Source organism: Gouania willdenowi, chromosome 6 (genome assembly GCF_900634775.1).
Source record: "Gouania willdenowi chromosome 6, fGouWil2.1, whole genome shotgun sequence".
Lineage (NCBI taxonomy): Eukaryota > Metazoa > Chordata > Actinopteri > Blenniiformes > Gobiesocidae > Gouania > Gouania willdenowi.
In genome coordinates this window covers 19,524,461-19,538,460 of record NC_041049.1, presented here as the reverse complement: position 1 = coordinate 19,538,460, position 14,000 = coordinate 19,524,461, and the positions used below count along the sequence as shown (strand labels likewise).

General features: G+C 37.2%; 1 protein-coding gene across 1 annotated transcript in view; it reads left to right on the top strand.

Moving 5' to 3' along the window:
- The window catches only part of slc2a13a (solute carrier family 2 member 13a), a 113,362-nt gene extending 102,872 nt beyond the window's left edge, over positions 1–10,490 (top strand). The window contains exons 7-10 of the mRNA XM_028450045.1: positions 2,586–2,711; positions 2,869–2,987; positions 7,800–7,952; positions 10,236–10,490. Coding sequence (XP_028305846.1) covers positions 2,586–2,711; positions 2,869–2,987; positions 7,800–7,952; positions 10,236–10,462 — 625 coding nt within the window. The 3' untranslated portion in view covers positions 10,463–10,490. The remainder of the gene's footprint in view (positions 1–2,585; positions 2,712–2,868; positions 2,988–7,799; positions 7,953–10,235) is intronic.
- The last annotated feature ends 3,510 nt before the right edge of the window (positions 10,491–14,000 follow it).

Below are 14,000 nucleotides of genomic sequence, written 5' to 3'. Positions count from 1 at the left end.
CCTCAATCAGACAAAGTCTTTCGGCAAATCCTTCTTTATACTGGCGGAGGTTGCTGAAGCAGTCATCCTTGAAGTGCTTCGCGCACACAATAATGACCTTACCCACAGATGTGGGTACATTTCCGTGAAAAATAAAACTCAACCAGGCACTTTGAAAAGGTTCTGATGCTGGGAGACGGTGTAATGAAGCGTGTGGGTTACTACATCCAACAACCCAACATTTTGACTTATCCTCTCGTAACTTCGGCATCCTGGAGCTTGGACTACAAAATAAAAGCGAGAAATAAAAATGGCGGATTGCTCGAAGTGTTGGACCTGGAGTTGATGTACTAATTTGGCAGTTCTGCTGCAAATACTGTGATGTAATAGTTCAAAAAATGTAATAGAGAATTGAAAAATCGAAACAGATTGAAAAATATGAGCAAAACAGAATATAAAGATATCTACGGAGCACCTGAAGAGACTAATTTGAACTTTTCTGTACTTCTAAACACTCTAAATATACAACAAAATGCATTTAAGGGCTAAAAAAAAGTGGATTTAGCATGATATGTCCCCTTTAAAATCATTCACTAATCTGATGGACATTCTGGAATATTTTGGACAATATGCAGGATATAAGCTCAATGTTTGAAAGACCCAAATCCATCCATCCATCCATTTTCATACCCCCTTATTCCCGTTTAACAGGGTCGCGGGGGTCTGCCGGTGCCAAGCTCCGGCTCTCATAGGGCGCTGGGCGGGGGTACACCCTGGACAGGGCGGAAAGACCCAAATATTAACATTTAATTTTGTTCCAACGAAAACAATTACAAGGAAAATTTAAAATGAAATGGGCTCAGACAATGTTAAAGGTGTGCAGTTACCTAAACAAATAACTTAAGTGGGGAAATTGAATTATGATGCGCGTTTGACACAAATTAAATTGGATATTCAGAGGTGGAATTGCAACCCATTTATTAGACATATTCAAAGAACTGAAACTGTAAAAATGAATATATTACCTAAATTTCTCTTTTTGTTCCAAGCACTCCCAATTGAAATGACCAAAAAACTATTTATTGAATGGGATCGGATGATTTCAAGATTCATATGGCAAGACGAAAAACCCCGGGTAAGGTTTAAAACCTTACAACTCTCAAAAGACAAAGGGGGCATGGCCCTACCAAATTTAAGAGATTGTTTTTACTCAGCCCAGATAAAACCACTCTTAAACTTCTGCAATAAAGACTACAACTCGAGATGGAAGGAAATAGAACTCTCATTGACAAAGGAAAAACCAATCCAGGCACTACTAGCAAATCAAGATTTAGCAAGAGTTATAGATGATATACAAAACCCCTGGATAACATGTCAGTTAAAGGTCTGGAGGGACATCAGGGAGGAACACAATCTACAGCAAAATTTCAAACTAATAGACTCCAGATTCCAAAAATGGATCGCTCAAGGAATTACAACCCTGTATTCAGTTACTGATAAGAATCACTTAATGAGCTTCCAGACCTTAAAAGATAGATATTCTGTTGAACGACAGGATCATTCTAGATATTTACAATTACGCCACTACTATGACAAGACACTCGAAAACCATCCCCTAGATTCAGAAAAACCCATATTGAAAGAATTTATAGCAGGATACAAATCAGACATGAAACGAGGAAGCAAGGTTGTATAAAGGCTTGGCAGCTAAAACATCTAATTCAACAGAATACATCAAAAACAAATGGGGAAAAAGAAGACAATGTTATTATCTCAAAGGAAGAATGGACCAACTCACTCACATGGAGAGAATTTGTTTGGAAATGCTCAGTTAGATATTTTATTACTCCAAAACAGAAATCATTCTCAGGATCAGACTGAAAATGTTGGAGACAGTGTGGGAGTCAGGACGCCAATCATCAGCACATTTTTTGGGAACGCCCGCCAACTAAGATTTTTTTGGTCACTTCTTCACAAAAAGATGGAGAGCATATTTAATGTGATGATACCTTTCAATTTTCAAACATTTCTCTTTGGAAAGGTGGACTTCTATCCAGGGAACTTCAACAAGTACTTGCTTAACATTCCTATAACAGCAGGTAAAAAGACTATAACCAGACACTGGCTGCATCCTGAAAACATAGTCAGTGACATTTATATCATGAAAAAAAATCACATTCTCCCTCAGATTACAAACAGAAAGGTTTACCCAGCTTTGGTCAAACATAAATGTGTAAACAATTTGTTGCTGAAATGTCTCTATATCTATTTGTATGTTATATGTGTGCACAGTCCTCACTTGTAAATAGTTATTAAAGTAAAAGACTCAAAAATTGGAAAAACAAGAAAAGTCAAGTCATTTTTCCTTTTTATTACTGTTTTTTTAATGTATTTAAACATGACTGTTTATGTGTAAAACGTCATTGAACCTTTCAAAAATTAAGAATTCAAAAAAATACACCAATAAATGTTATCTATCATCTAAAAAAACAAAACAAAAAAAAAAGTCAGCTAACTGTGTGTGGATGGATCCTGGCTGGTTGTCAAATGGATTGTGTTGTCATGAGTAATATCTAATGTGTGTTCTCTGCTGTTTTGGCGTACAGGCTGTGTGAGCAGTGCATGCTGGACCCTGGCTGTGGGTTCTGTTACCGGGAGAACAGCTCAGCGCTGCTCACCTCCTCCTGTGTACCAGTCAATATGGCCTCCACCGAGCACGCAGCGTGGGGCCGGTGAGTCACAGGATGTTCAAGTGCGGCACAGGTGGAGCATGTGGTTAGAAACCAGTATGAAAGGATACATCTCAAATAGAGCTCAAGTGCAATCTCACCAGTGATTAAAAAAAAAAAACACAAAAGCCAAAAGTTATTAATATCTTTGTTCTTCCAGATGCTCCAACTCCTCTTTAATGAGAGATCACACCTACTGGGCGTATAACTACTGTCCCACCTCCTACTCCTGGCTGGTTTTACTGGGTTTGGTGCTCTACTTGGCAGCATTTGCTCCTGGTAAGATATAGCAAGGACGTGAAGATGATCAAAACCCATTACTTATAAGTTAGGATCATTCCTGTTTAATATTAGTCGCTAAAAAGTAGCATTTGATGCAATGGATCAGGGGCTCATTTTTGTTCAGGGGCCAAATACGGACCAGTTGGATCTCAGGTGAGGCCACGAGATTTTAGGTGAATTAAAAATGGCTTCATTTTCTTCCTGATTTTTTGTGAAATTTAGAGTAAATTTGTGGATTTTTTTGTGAGAAATTGCAAAAAAAGAACTCAATGACAACAAAATGACTCTTAAGTTACAAATCAACAGCAAAAAATACACAAAATGAGAAAAAAAAAATATACAAAGTGATCACAGAAATACACAAAATGACCCAAAAAATGCACATAGTGACTACAATAAGACACAAAAACACACAAAATGTGAGAAAAATATACAAAAAAGCTACAAAAATAATTAAACAGATCCATTATTCTAAATGCTGAGATGATATTGTGGCCCTCGGATCAGACGACCACTTTTTTTGGCCCCCACACTGCCCTGTTAGTCAGTGAATACCAGTGAATGTCCAAACTCACTCTCTTAGATGATGCTTCTCTTTCACTCAAAACATTTTCACATAATTTAAAATGCAATTGTGGAATTTTTTGTGAGAAAATGCATGATCGGTGGAAATATTGTGGGGTTTTTTCCCCACAATTTGCATTTAAAAATGACTGCATTTATGTGATTTAAACAAAGGAAAAAAATACATGCCCCTAAAAATATTGTGGAGTTGCATTAAATTGGTGAATATGAGATATTTACAACTTGATTATTTGGTCATTTCTACAATAATTCATGTTTCCTTTCTCCTGCGGGCTGAATTGGATGCTTTAAATGGCCGGATTTGGTCCCCGGACCTTGAGTTTGACACATTAGATCAAATGTCAGGACCAATGTAGATGTGATGAACTGAAATTAAAATGTAAAAATAATGTAAAATGAGATGTTTAGTGCATGAGTTGCTCGGAATTGGAGAAAAAAAAAAATCCTGTTTATTTAATGTGGTTCAAAGCTGCCTGATGTGTGTCTGGGAACGGCACCAAACAAATGTTGGAAATCCAAACACATGTGGAGTAATTTAGACTCAGGAACAGAGAAACAGCTGGAAGGCCTGAGGAAAATAACACATGGATGAATACAAGAATGAGACACAGGTGGAAACGATGAGGCTGATGAGCTATAGTGAGCACAGATGGTCGACGTTTGCACTACATTAGTCATGTTTTTAATTGTTACTATGTCGTCTATTGAAAGGAAACGTTCATATTTTATGTCAGAGACGGACAGTTGTTCACACAATAGGGTCCATGCACTAAAATGTGATTGTGTGAAGTGAATGTTACATTATCAAAGTGTATGTTGACTTGATCTTCAAAACAGGAAATAACAAAGGTTTTTTTTTTTTTTTTTTTTTGTGTGTTTTCGTTGTTCCTGTAATTTTAAACCGACAGATTGAAATGGAGCCAGTTGCCCATATCAATTATGTTATTATTTAAAAACACTATAGACCAGACATGGGCAACTGGCGGCCCAGGGGCCACATGTGGCCCCTGGGCCCCTTGGTCTAATATTGTGTCAAAGTTGTATTTCAAGAAGTTTGAAGAAGTATGATATGCAAAGTAACACACAAATCAACAGCAAAATGCACAAAGTACACAAAAACACATAAAAAGGCACAAAGACAGACACGACAACCGCTTAAACAAACAAAATGGCTACTAAACCACAAAAAAAAACATACAGAAAAATACAGAAAAACAGCAACAAAAATAATACAGAAAATGACCCCAAAAACTCACAAATCGACAACATGAATGAAAGTGACAAAAAAAAAATACAAAATTACAAGAACACAACCACAAAAAAAAACAAAAACACACACAATGACTCCAGTAACACACAAAATGATTAAAAACTGACAAAAACAACTATTTTAAATGCTGACATGAATATTGATCATAGCCCTCGGAACAGATACAGTTACTTTTTTGTGATAGAGTTGCCCATCCCTGCTATAAACCATTTGATTGTTTGTAAACATTGTGATGTATTTTGGTGGGCGGGGCTTAGCCTGGAGGCAAACCACCATCGATATATATAAACACTAGATGACTTACCCACGCTGTTAGACAATGGGGAGCGACGTAGCAACGTGGCGGCCATCTTACCTCAGACAGCTGGCCCCACTCATTACATCAATGTCAATGGTACATGTACTATTTAAATAATTATAACTTGCTCAATTTTCAACCAATTTTCAAACGGTAAGCGGCAATTTCAACATGTACAAACATCCTATGTCATATAATAAGGTTTGTAATAAGGCAAACCGTTTTGAAATATTTCATCAAGTTAATGGTAATTTTGTTTAAGCTGATCACTCACCTTCCAACTGCTACCGTGCAGTATGTCAGAATGTCATTTGTCTGAGGTAAGATGGCCGCCGTTGAGCTACGCTGGCGAATCCCGCTTGCGCCATCTAGTGTTTATATATATCTATGCTTTAGCCAGCGGCGTTTCCTGTTTTTGCCTCCAGCCACGTCACGAGTGACGTGGGCCATTAAGTGGTCTATTGAACTGGATTTACCTCTCTTTAACTTACCAATGCACTGTATGGGCAACTGGTGGCCTGTGGGCCCCATGTGGCCCTTGTTTTATGTTGTTCGGCCCACAAAGTAAAACAAACTGACAAAGCAGCAAAATGAATCCAGAAACAAACAAAACAGTAAAGATTAGGCACGGCATTACTAAAAAAAAAAAAACATACAAATTATGTAAAACAATGAGGACAACAAAAAGGTACAAATTTACTCCAAAAACACAACTAAAATTATATAGAAAAAAACCCTGAAAAATAAAATTAAAAAATGACTCCAAACCACAATGACAACAAAATGACTCATAACTTACAAAACAACAGCAAAAATACTCAGAGTGTCCCGATGCGATATTGATATCGGATATCGGTCTGATATCAGCCAGAAAATGAATATCGGATTTTATCGGACTGAATGTAAAATATCAGATATAATATATATTGGTTTTTGGGATATATTTTTTCAATATCTTCTATTTTATTTTTTTATCTATTTTATAAATCGTAGAATATTCTTATTCTAAAAGGTTAATTATATGTATTTCATTGCTTTATAATAAATGGGTCTGTTTTTCTAATAATCAAGCATTTTCTAACATTCCACACTGGAAAATAAGTATTAAAAAGTATGTATGATGATATCGTATCGTATCGGCCAATACCCAAGGCTGTAATATCGGTATCATATCAGAATTGAAAAAGTACACAGAATGACAAAAAAAAAAAAATATATATATATATATAGTGATAACAGAAATACACAACATGGCCCAAATACATTCACATAATGACTACAATAACATGAAATGAGAGGAAAATATACAAAATAGCAACAAAAATAACTAAACAGACCCGGTATTCTAAATACTGAGGTATCAGTGAATGCTTCGACTTGCTCTGTTAGATAAAAACCTCTCTTACATACAAAGTGTTTAGTAACACTTTACTTGAAGCTTTATAAATAAGGCTGACATTATCGGTCATTAGCATTAAAAATGCTGCGTTCACACCGGATACATCACTAAATGTCCGTACGTCCAGATTACATACAAAGTAAATGGATAGATGCATCCCAGATGCACAATCTTACCAGTGCTGCAGTGCGGTCCGATCCGCACGTCAAGTGCGTTGGCCATGTGAGCGCGCTCCCGATTTTACGCATATCTGCACATTTGCAATAGTTGAAAATATTGAACTCTTGGAACTGTTTCGCCTGACAAAAGCCAATCAGAGTCTTTGATGACGTCAGGCCGTCAACACGGACACCGGTCTGTTCAACCATTCAACCATGGAGTAGAAGCTGTGTGTGACCACCTGGAGCTGTATGACAGAGCCTTTATAACCAGGACCAGACTAGGAAGCATTTGGCGTGGTGGAGAATCAGCGAGGAGGTGGTAGTAGCAGGTAAACTTCTCTCTGTAGCGCTGAGCTAGGATAGCATTAGCCGCTAATCACACCAGCTTTTTTCACTGGTGGTTTATGTTTATGAGAGGAGAAAAATGAGTGCAGCTCCTCGCTTCAGCAGGCAGTAAAACTCACCAAGTTGGATGTGTCGCTGGTGGGCGGGGCTTTGCTTCAGACGCGCATATGAAGCGAATGGAGACATTTTTTGATCCTGCGGATCCTGCGGTACGTTTCGTCCAGGGGCCGCAGAAGACGCATTCGGTGTGAACACAGCAAGGCGTCATGTCGTGCTCCAAATTATGACACCTTTTGAGCTATGTTGGCATTTTTTTGGGTTAGGTAGAGGGATCTAGTGGAGTTGTGTAGCGACAGGGCTTAGGGTAATGAACAACACTTAATGTCAGCCTTCATGACACCCTATTCATGCTAATGACAGGTGTCATGTCATAATAATGACAGTGTATAGTATGTATAAAACTTGTTACTACAGTGTTACTAAGTATTTTTGCATAATTGTACAACATTGGCTGGTTGCACTAAAATAAAAAAGTTCTGGCCCTGGTGTAACTGATCATTCACACACAGGTAAAGGTCAATATATTCCAAAAAGGTTTTTTCCTCTAAAGTATTTAAGCCACAGGAAACGCACACATCATCCTCTGATTCTCAAGAAAGGTCAAGCAGTTTTTTTTTATCCTCCATCTTATTAAAGCAGTACTTTTAGTTGAACCATCACGTGTTGTAGATGTTTTTTTTTTTTTTATCAGGGATGGGCCCGATGCCGTGGACCATCAACTCTGAGATCTACCCTCTGTGGGCTCGCAGCACTGGGAACGCCTACGCTGCTGGAGTCAACTGGACCTTTAATGTGGTGGTGTCTGTCACATTCCTCCATCTGGCTCAGTATCTCACCTACTACGGTGAGTTTATTGACCGCGTCGTATTAATAGTGAACCACTGACTGGCTGACTGGGAGTTCTCATCCCATTGTATCGATGGAGCTTGCTTACTCTACATTGATCCCATCCAGGAGGTAGTGATTGGCAGCTTTGTCTAACGGCTTCTATGAATCCTCAGTCAGTGGAGGAGCTGACCTTTGGCAAAGCTGGTTATCAATACATCACCAGTGATTGTGGAGGCATCCTGAGATGCAGTAGCTGAACAATCAATTGCAAACCCATCCATCTGCTTCATAACAGTCATTCAGCCAGAACAGAAAAAGCACATTAGGTCAGAAAATACACAAAATTGGCGTCGACTTTCCAAACTTGTGTGTTGTGAGTATAACGCGCGTGTTAGTGGAACAGGAAATGTCACGGTGCTGTGACAAGCTGAAGTGGATCCAGGAAATCTCATTACGCTGCTGTCACTCCTTGTGGAGCTCATGTTTCTGTCATGTTATGCAGTTTTCATTTTGCTGTACTGTATCTCTTAACAATGCACAATTACTCATACTTCAGACGTAAAAAACACAGCCAAACAGAGGAGGCAGGTCACATAGAATGTCTGAGACAGTTTGTCATTATTTTCCAGACTAACTGTGTTGTGCATAAATTAGTAGCAATATGTTAAAATCATGCCAAAACCTCATAAACACACAAAGCATGCTTCACTCAAGCACGACGACTCACCCAAAAAAAAAAAAAAAAACATTCTTAACAAACTAATGCATTTTGTTTTGCAAATAAGAACCATACCTATCAAATACAGCATGTTTTACACATTTATTCAATTACAAAACAACATCCGGTAACACTTTTATACATATAGGCTGTCATTACGCTGTCATTATTATGACATGACACCTGTCATTAGCATGAATAAGATGTCATGAAGGCTGTCATCAAGTATCGTTTGTTACCCTATCATCTCGAACCTTAACCCTACCTAACTTTCAATTCAAAACAGCTTTATTGGCATGAGAAAATACATAAATACAGTACATGTACACAAACACTTACATATATATATTCATGCATGCATGGGCAGACTATTTGTATATACATAAATGTAGTGGGACTGTAGGGTCTATACCCCACTAGATCCCTCAACCTACCTCAAATACATAGCTCCAAAGGTGTTATAATTTAGCAAAAGGTGTTATAATTTAGTGAACGATACTTGATGACAGCTTAATGACAGCCTTCATGACACCTCATTCATGCTAATGGAAGATTATGACAGTGTAATGTTAGCGTATGTATAGAACCTCTAGTAAAGTGTTACCCAATATCCTACTAGTACAAAACAGGACGTTTCTTAGAAAGTGCCAAAGTCACGTGACAGGGGTGAGATTGTGCCAAAAGTCACGTGACAGTTTTTCATAGATGTAAAATAGTTTTTTTGTTCTTGAAAGATATGTTTTTAGTGTTTGAAGAAACATTTCTTTGTATGTGTAAAACAGGAGTCACCAACCTTTCTGAAACAGTGAGCTACGTCACAGGTACTGTGTAGTCCGAAGGGCGACCAGTTAGAAAATAACTTTCTTAATACTACATATTCACAGTTTCACTTTAATTAGAGGCTAAGATAAGAATGAAGGTTGTTTTTTTTTTTTTTTTTATCTTAAGAATTTCATGTTTTGATAGCGATTTCGAGATGACTATTGTTGTAATTTGCGCTCTATAAATAAAGTTGGATTGAAGCACTTTATTTTTCCTAATTTGTTTTCCTTAAAGTTGATAGAAAAACCACATTGCGTTCATAAAAATACATCTGATATATATATGTCATATTATATATAACATACTGTACCACTGACCACCAGATCTTAAACACTTCCAAACATTTGTTGCAATGTTTCAGAATAAAATAAACATTACAATGTGGTTAATTTAATACTAGAATTTTGTCAGCAGTATTTAACTTTACGAAGCACTAACTACATCTCTTAAATGTAGTTATATTTGTTAGTTTGAATCCTGGAAAGTAAGTCAGGTTTTAGATGGAGCTCATTGGCCCCTCACATGGTCTATGAGGGCTACCGTCTTGGTGACTTCTGGTGTAAAACATGCTGTATTTGTTTGATAGGTACATTTCTTATTTGCAAAAGTAAATGCATTGGTTTTTGAATGATGTTTTATATGAGCAAACCACACACAATGTGTTTGTGAGTCGTTGGGTGTGAGTAAAACATGTTTTGTGTGTTTGTGAGGTGTTGGTATGGTAACTCCACACTGTCTTCTCTTGTTTGGACTTTGTAGGTGTGTTTTTCCTCTACTCCACCCTGGCCCTGTTGGGTTCTGTTTTCATCTTCGGGGTTCTGCCAGAAACCAAGAGTCGGCGACTGGAGGAGATCGAGGCATTGTTTGAAAACCAGCTGTGCTCCTGCGGGGCTTCAGATTCAGACGAGGGACGGCAAGTGGAATACATTCGAGTCAAAGGTTCAAATTACCATCTATCAGACAACGACGCGTCAGACGTGGACTAGAAAAGGGATTCAATCATTGACAACTTCCTCTGGGTGTTTTGGTTTAGCAGCTGTTGGGTGGTTTTCCTTTTTTTCTATGAGGTCTGGTGGCTAAAAACTGTATTTTGGACGACCTTTGGCTTTTGTTAGTTTTCACACCAGTCGATTCAGGAAAATGCTAATCAACCATATGGCTACTGTAAGAATGGTATGATGTGTTATTTATTGTCTGGACTGAAGGTAAACTGACACAAGATATGGTGTCAAACAGGCTTGAGTCAACAACTGCTAAATTTCCATTCATGTCAACAAATGTTCCACCTCATTTCTGGAGAAACGATCAGCCGGCGAGTGGCTAATCAGATGCTAAATCTAAGATGTGAGTGATAATGTTTGTTTTCTATCTCTGAAAAGTTCATTCTTATAGCCTGCAGTCAGGGCTTTTATTGTGAAAGTGACAGTGTTTAGCTTCCCTTGCTGACTACACAGCGACAAAGACAGTCGTCTGCTTATTTTAACAAAGCTTCTGTATTTCTTCACTGGTAAATTTAAGCCTCCGATTTTCCAAATTAAAATTTCCCAAATTTTGTTTCAGGGATTTCAAGATTACGTCCCAAGGGTGACGTTAGCCGCACTGTTAGACCAAGGGTTGGGCACCAAAACGAGGTACCAATATGGCACCGGTTCCGACGTAAACGGTAGTAACCAGACCGAATAAGAACAAACATTTTGGCAAACACCGTTGACATTCAACGTGTGACAACAAAATATGAGCTATGTCTTATACTTCAACTCAGTGTCCGCTGACTTTCTGTTTAATGTTAAGCTCATAACAAGTCGTGTAGCTTTAAAAAAAAATATTAAAAAAGAGTTTTTTTTTTTTTTTTTTTTTTTACAAAGGCTGTTAATGATTATTGACAAATAAAATCATAACAATATTCATGTCCAGTATTATATAGTTTAATATAATATTGTTTTTGTTTATATTATTTTCATATGTTTCTTGTATATATATCATTTAAGGTTATATTGTGTTCAATTTGGCCCTGAAAAAAGTTTCTTTTTTTTTTTAAAGTACCGGTTTAAGCTCCATTTAAGCACCGGAACCGTTTAAAAAATACCGTGTAGGCACCGGTATCGGGTAATACTAGGGATGTAACGATTAATCGTAAGGCAGGTAAAAATCGATTCATAGGTACCACGGTTCACATCGATGCTCTGAAAATCGAATCGCAGTACTTTTTTTAAACAGCAGAGGGCGCTATATATTAATCCTTCCAGAAGCGGACGTGACGGGCGGAATCTGCTACTATTTTCTTTCTGGCCGCCATTTACTGTTAAACATGCTCATAAATGATTCTTTACTCCTAGCACCGAAATAATATCTGTAATATTACGTGAATATCTGTAAAAGTCACGTTTTTCTATTAACTCTGTCTGCTAGCATAGCATCTCTTCTTCACTGGTGGAATAACTGCATGCCAACCGACCACTGAGTTACCAGCGCTCTCTGCTGGTCTAAACAAATATCTGACGTAAATACAGTAAAATGACTGTTTTTTTTTGTTTTTTTTAAAGTCCAATTGTTAAGGCACAAAATACATTTTCAGTTGCATTTTTAAAAAGAAAAAGAACTATTATGCAGTTTTGAATTGTTTACTATAGAACCAGAATTTAAATTAATAGGTTTCTTCTTCATTTGTATTATTCCTTTATGTATTTCATTCAAGATTTATTTTTAGTTAAATTGCATCATTTTGAATAGTTTATCAAGGGATTCTTTTGACAATGAAAAATAAAAGGAAAATAGTATAGTATTTTACCCAAAAAAATAAAGGAATATTTTTCAGTCATTTGTCAACATTCCCATTTTGTAAAATAAATCGTGAGAAAATCGTATCGTGAACCCAGTATCGTGAATCGAATCGTATCGGGAGTTGAGTGAATCGTTACATCCCTAGGTAATACCCAACCGTAGTTAGACCCTCAGTCACCCTTTTAACTGGACAAATACCATGGAAATGTGTGATACGGTTCCAAAACATTATTTGTGAAACCTTTAATTATCACCATTCAGCAAATCAACCTCACGTTTAGCACAAAATTCCTGGCAGGCGTGTGACATGAGGTGTAATGCCTCTGCCGTTACGCGTCACCAGGTAAACCGATCACTAGTTTGATTAATACACCAACAATGAACCCTGTTTTTGTACCAGTGCCTTTTTAGATTTGAATGCATTCACCGCTTGTTCATCACAACACGCTAAAAACACACCTCACTTCTGTTTCAGTCACAGGATAACATGATCACTACTTGATCCATTACACGTGGCGTACGATTTTAACGGGATTATGGGTGAAATTAGACATATTTGTCTGTTTGTCAAACATTCTAGCAGGGTTGGGGTCAGTTATAATTGCAATCGTGTAATTGATCATTAATTACACTTATGGCGTAATTGTAATTTTTTAAAAAATCTGGTGCGGTCATAATTGTAATTAAATTGTAATTGAGTTCAGATAATTCTATAAAAAATTGTCAATTATAACTTAATGCAGAACTGGGGAACCATGTTACAGTTGTACGTACTGTTCTACACATGCAGTATGTAGTTAACAATTATTAAAATGTGTTTCATATCAAGCTTCCCCATTTATTCATTTAAAATAATTCAAATCTAGGGGTACACTGACACAAAAAAGGCTCAGACGCCCAAACAAAAAATATCAAAATCTATATTTTCATTGATTAGGAAGCCTAACAAGGTGACCAATAGATAGGAAAGACATTAGATGATAGATATTTGATTTGAGTGTATTTTACAGCTGATTTAGGACCCGTTAGCATAAGAGATGCTAACAGAGAGCTAACACAAGAGGAAGGTTACATTTTATTAGGTTATTTCAGACTCAGTAATTGTGATTAATTGTAACTGAACTTTAGTAATTGAGAACATAATTGTAATCGACTTTCTGAGGATAAAAATAACTGGAATTGAATTGTAATTGGAAAAAATACTGGTAACGGTAATATTTAATTGACCCTAACCCTGATTTCTAGACATTCAGTCACCCGTCTTGCTCTGAAAAATAGCGTGTAAATGTGTGATATTGTCCCAAAACATAAATGTGAGCCTATTCTGTTTTTTTTTTTGGAATTATTAGAGAGAAATGTATAAATATAAACGGTACGATATCTTTTTCCATTTCTGTGTGTGAATTCCGTTTTTTATGTCCGTTTTCCGCGATCACTGAAAATCGGAGGCCCTATATTTCATGTATTGCTTCTACAGGAAGTAGCAGCCCCAGGAATAAGGTGGATATAGTTGACGCAAACTGCGAGCAGGACTTTCTTTGACTGAATTGTGTCCATTTTCTCTTTCTCTTCTCAAGTTTGCAACATACATTATGGAGTAATCTGGAGCCTCTTGAACAAACACAAACTAGTTGAGCTGACACTCACCCTGTTAGCATCCATGGTAACGCGAATACCTTTCTGTCCCATGATTTGGCTTGTAGCGTAGCACGCTGATGTCATTTCCTCCATATGACTGTCTTC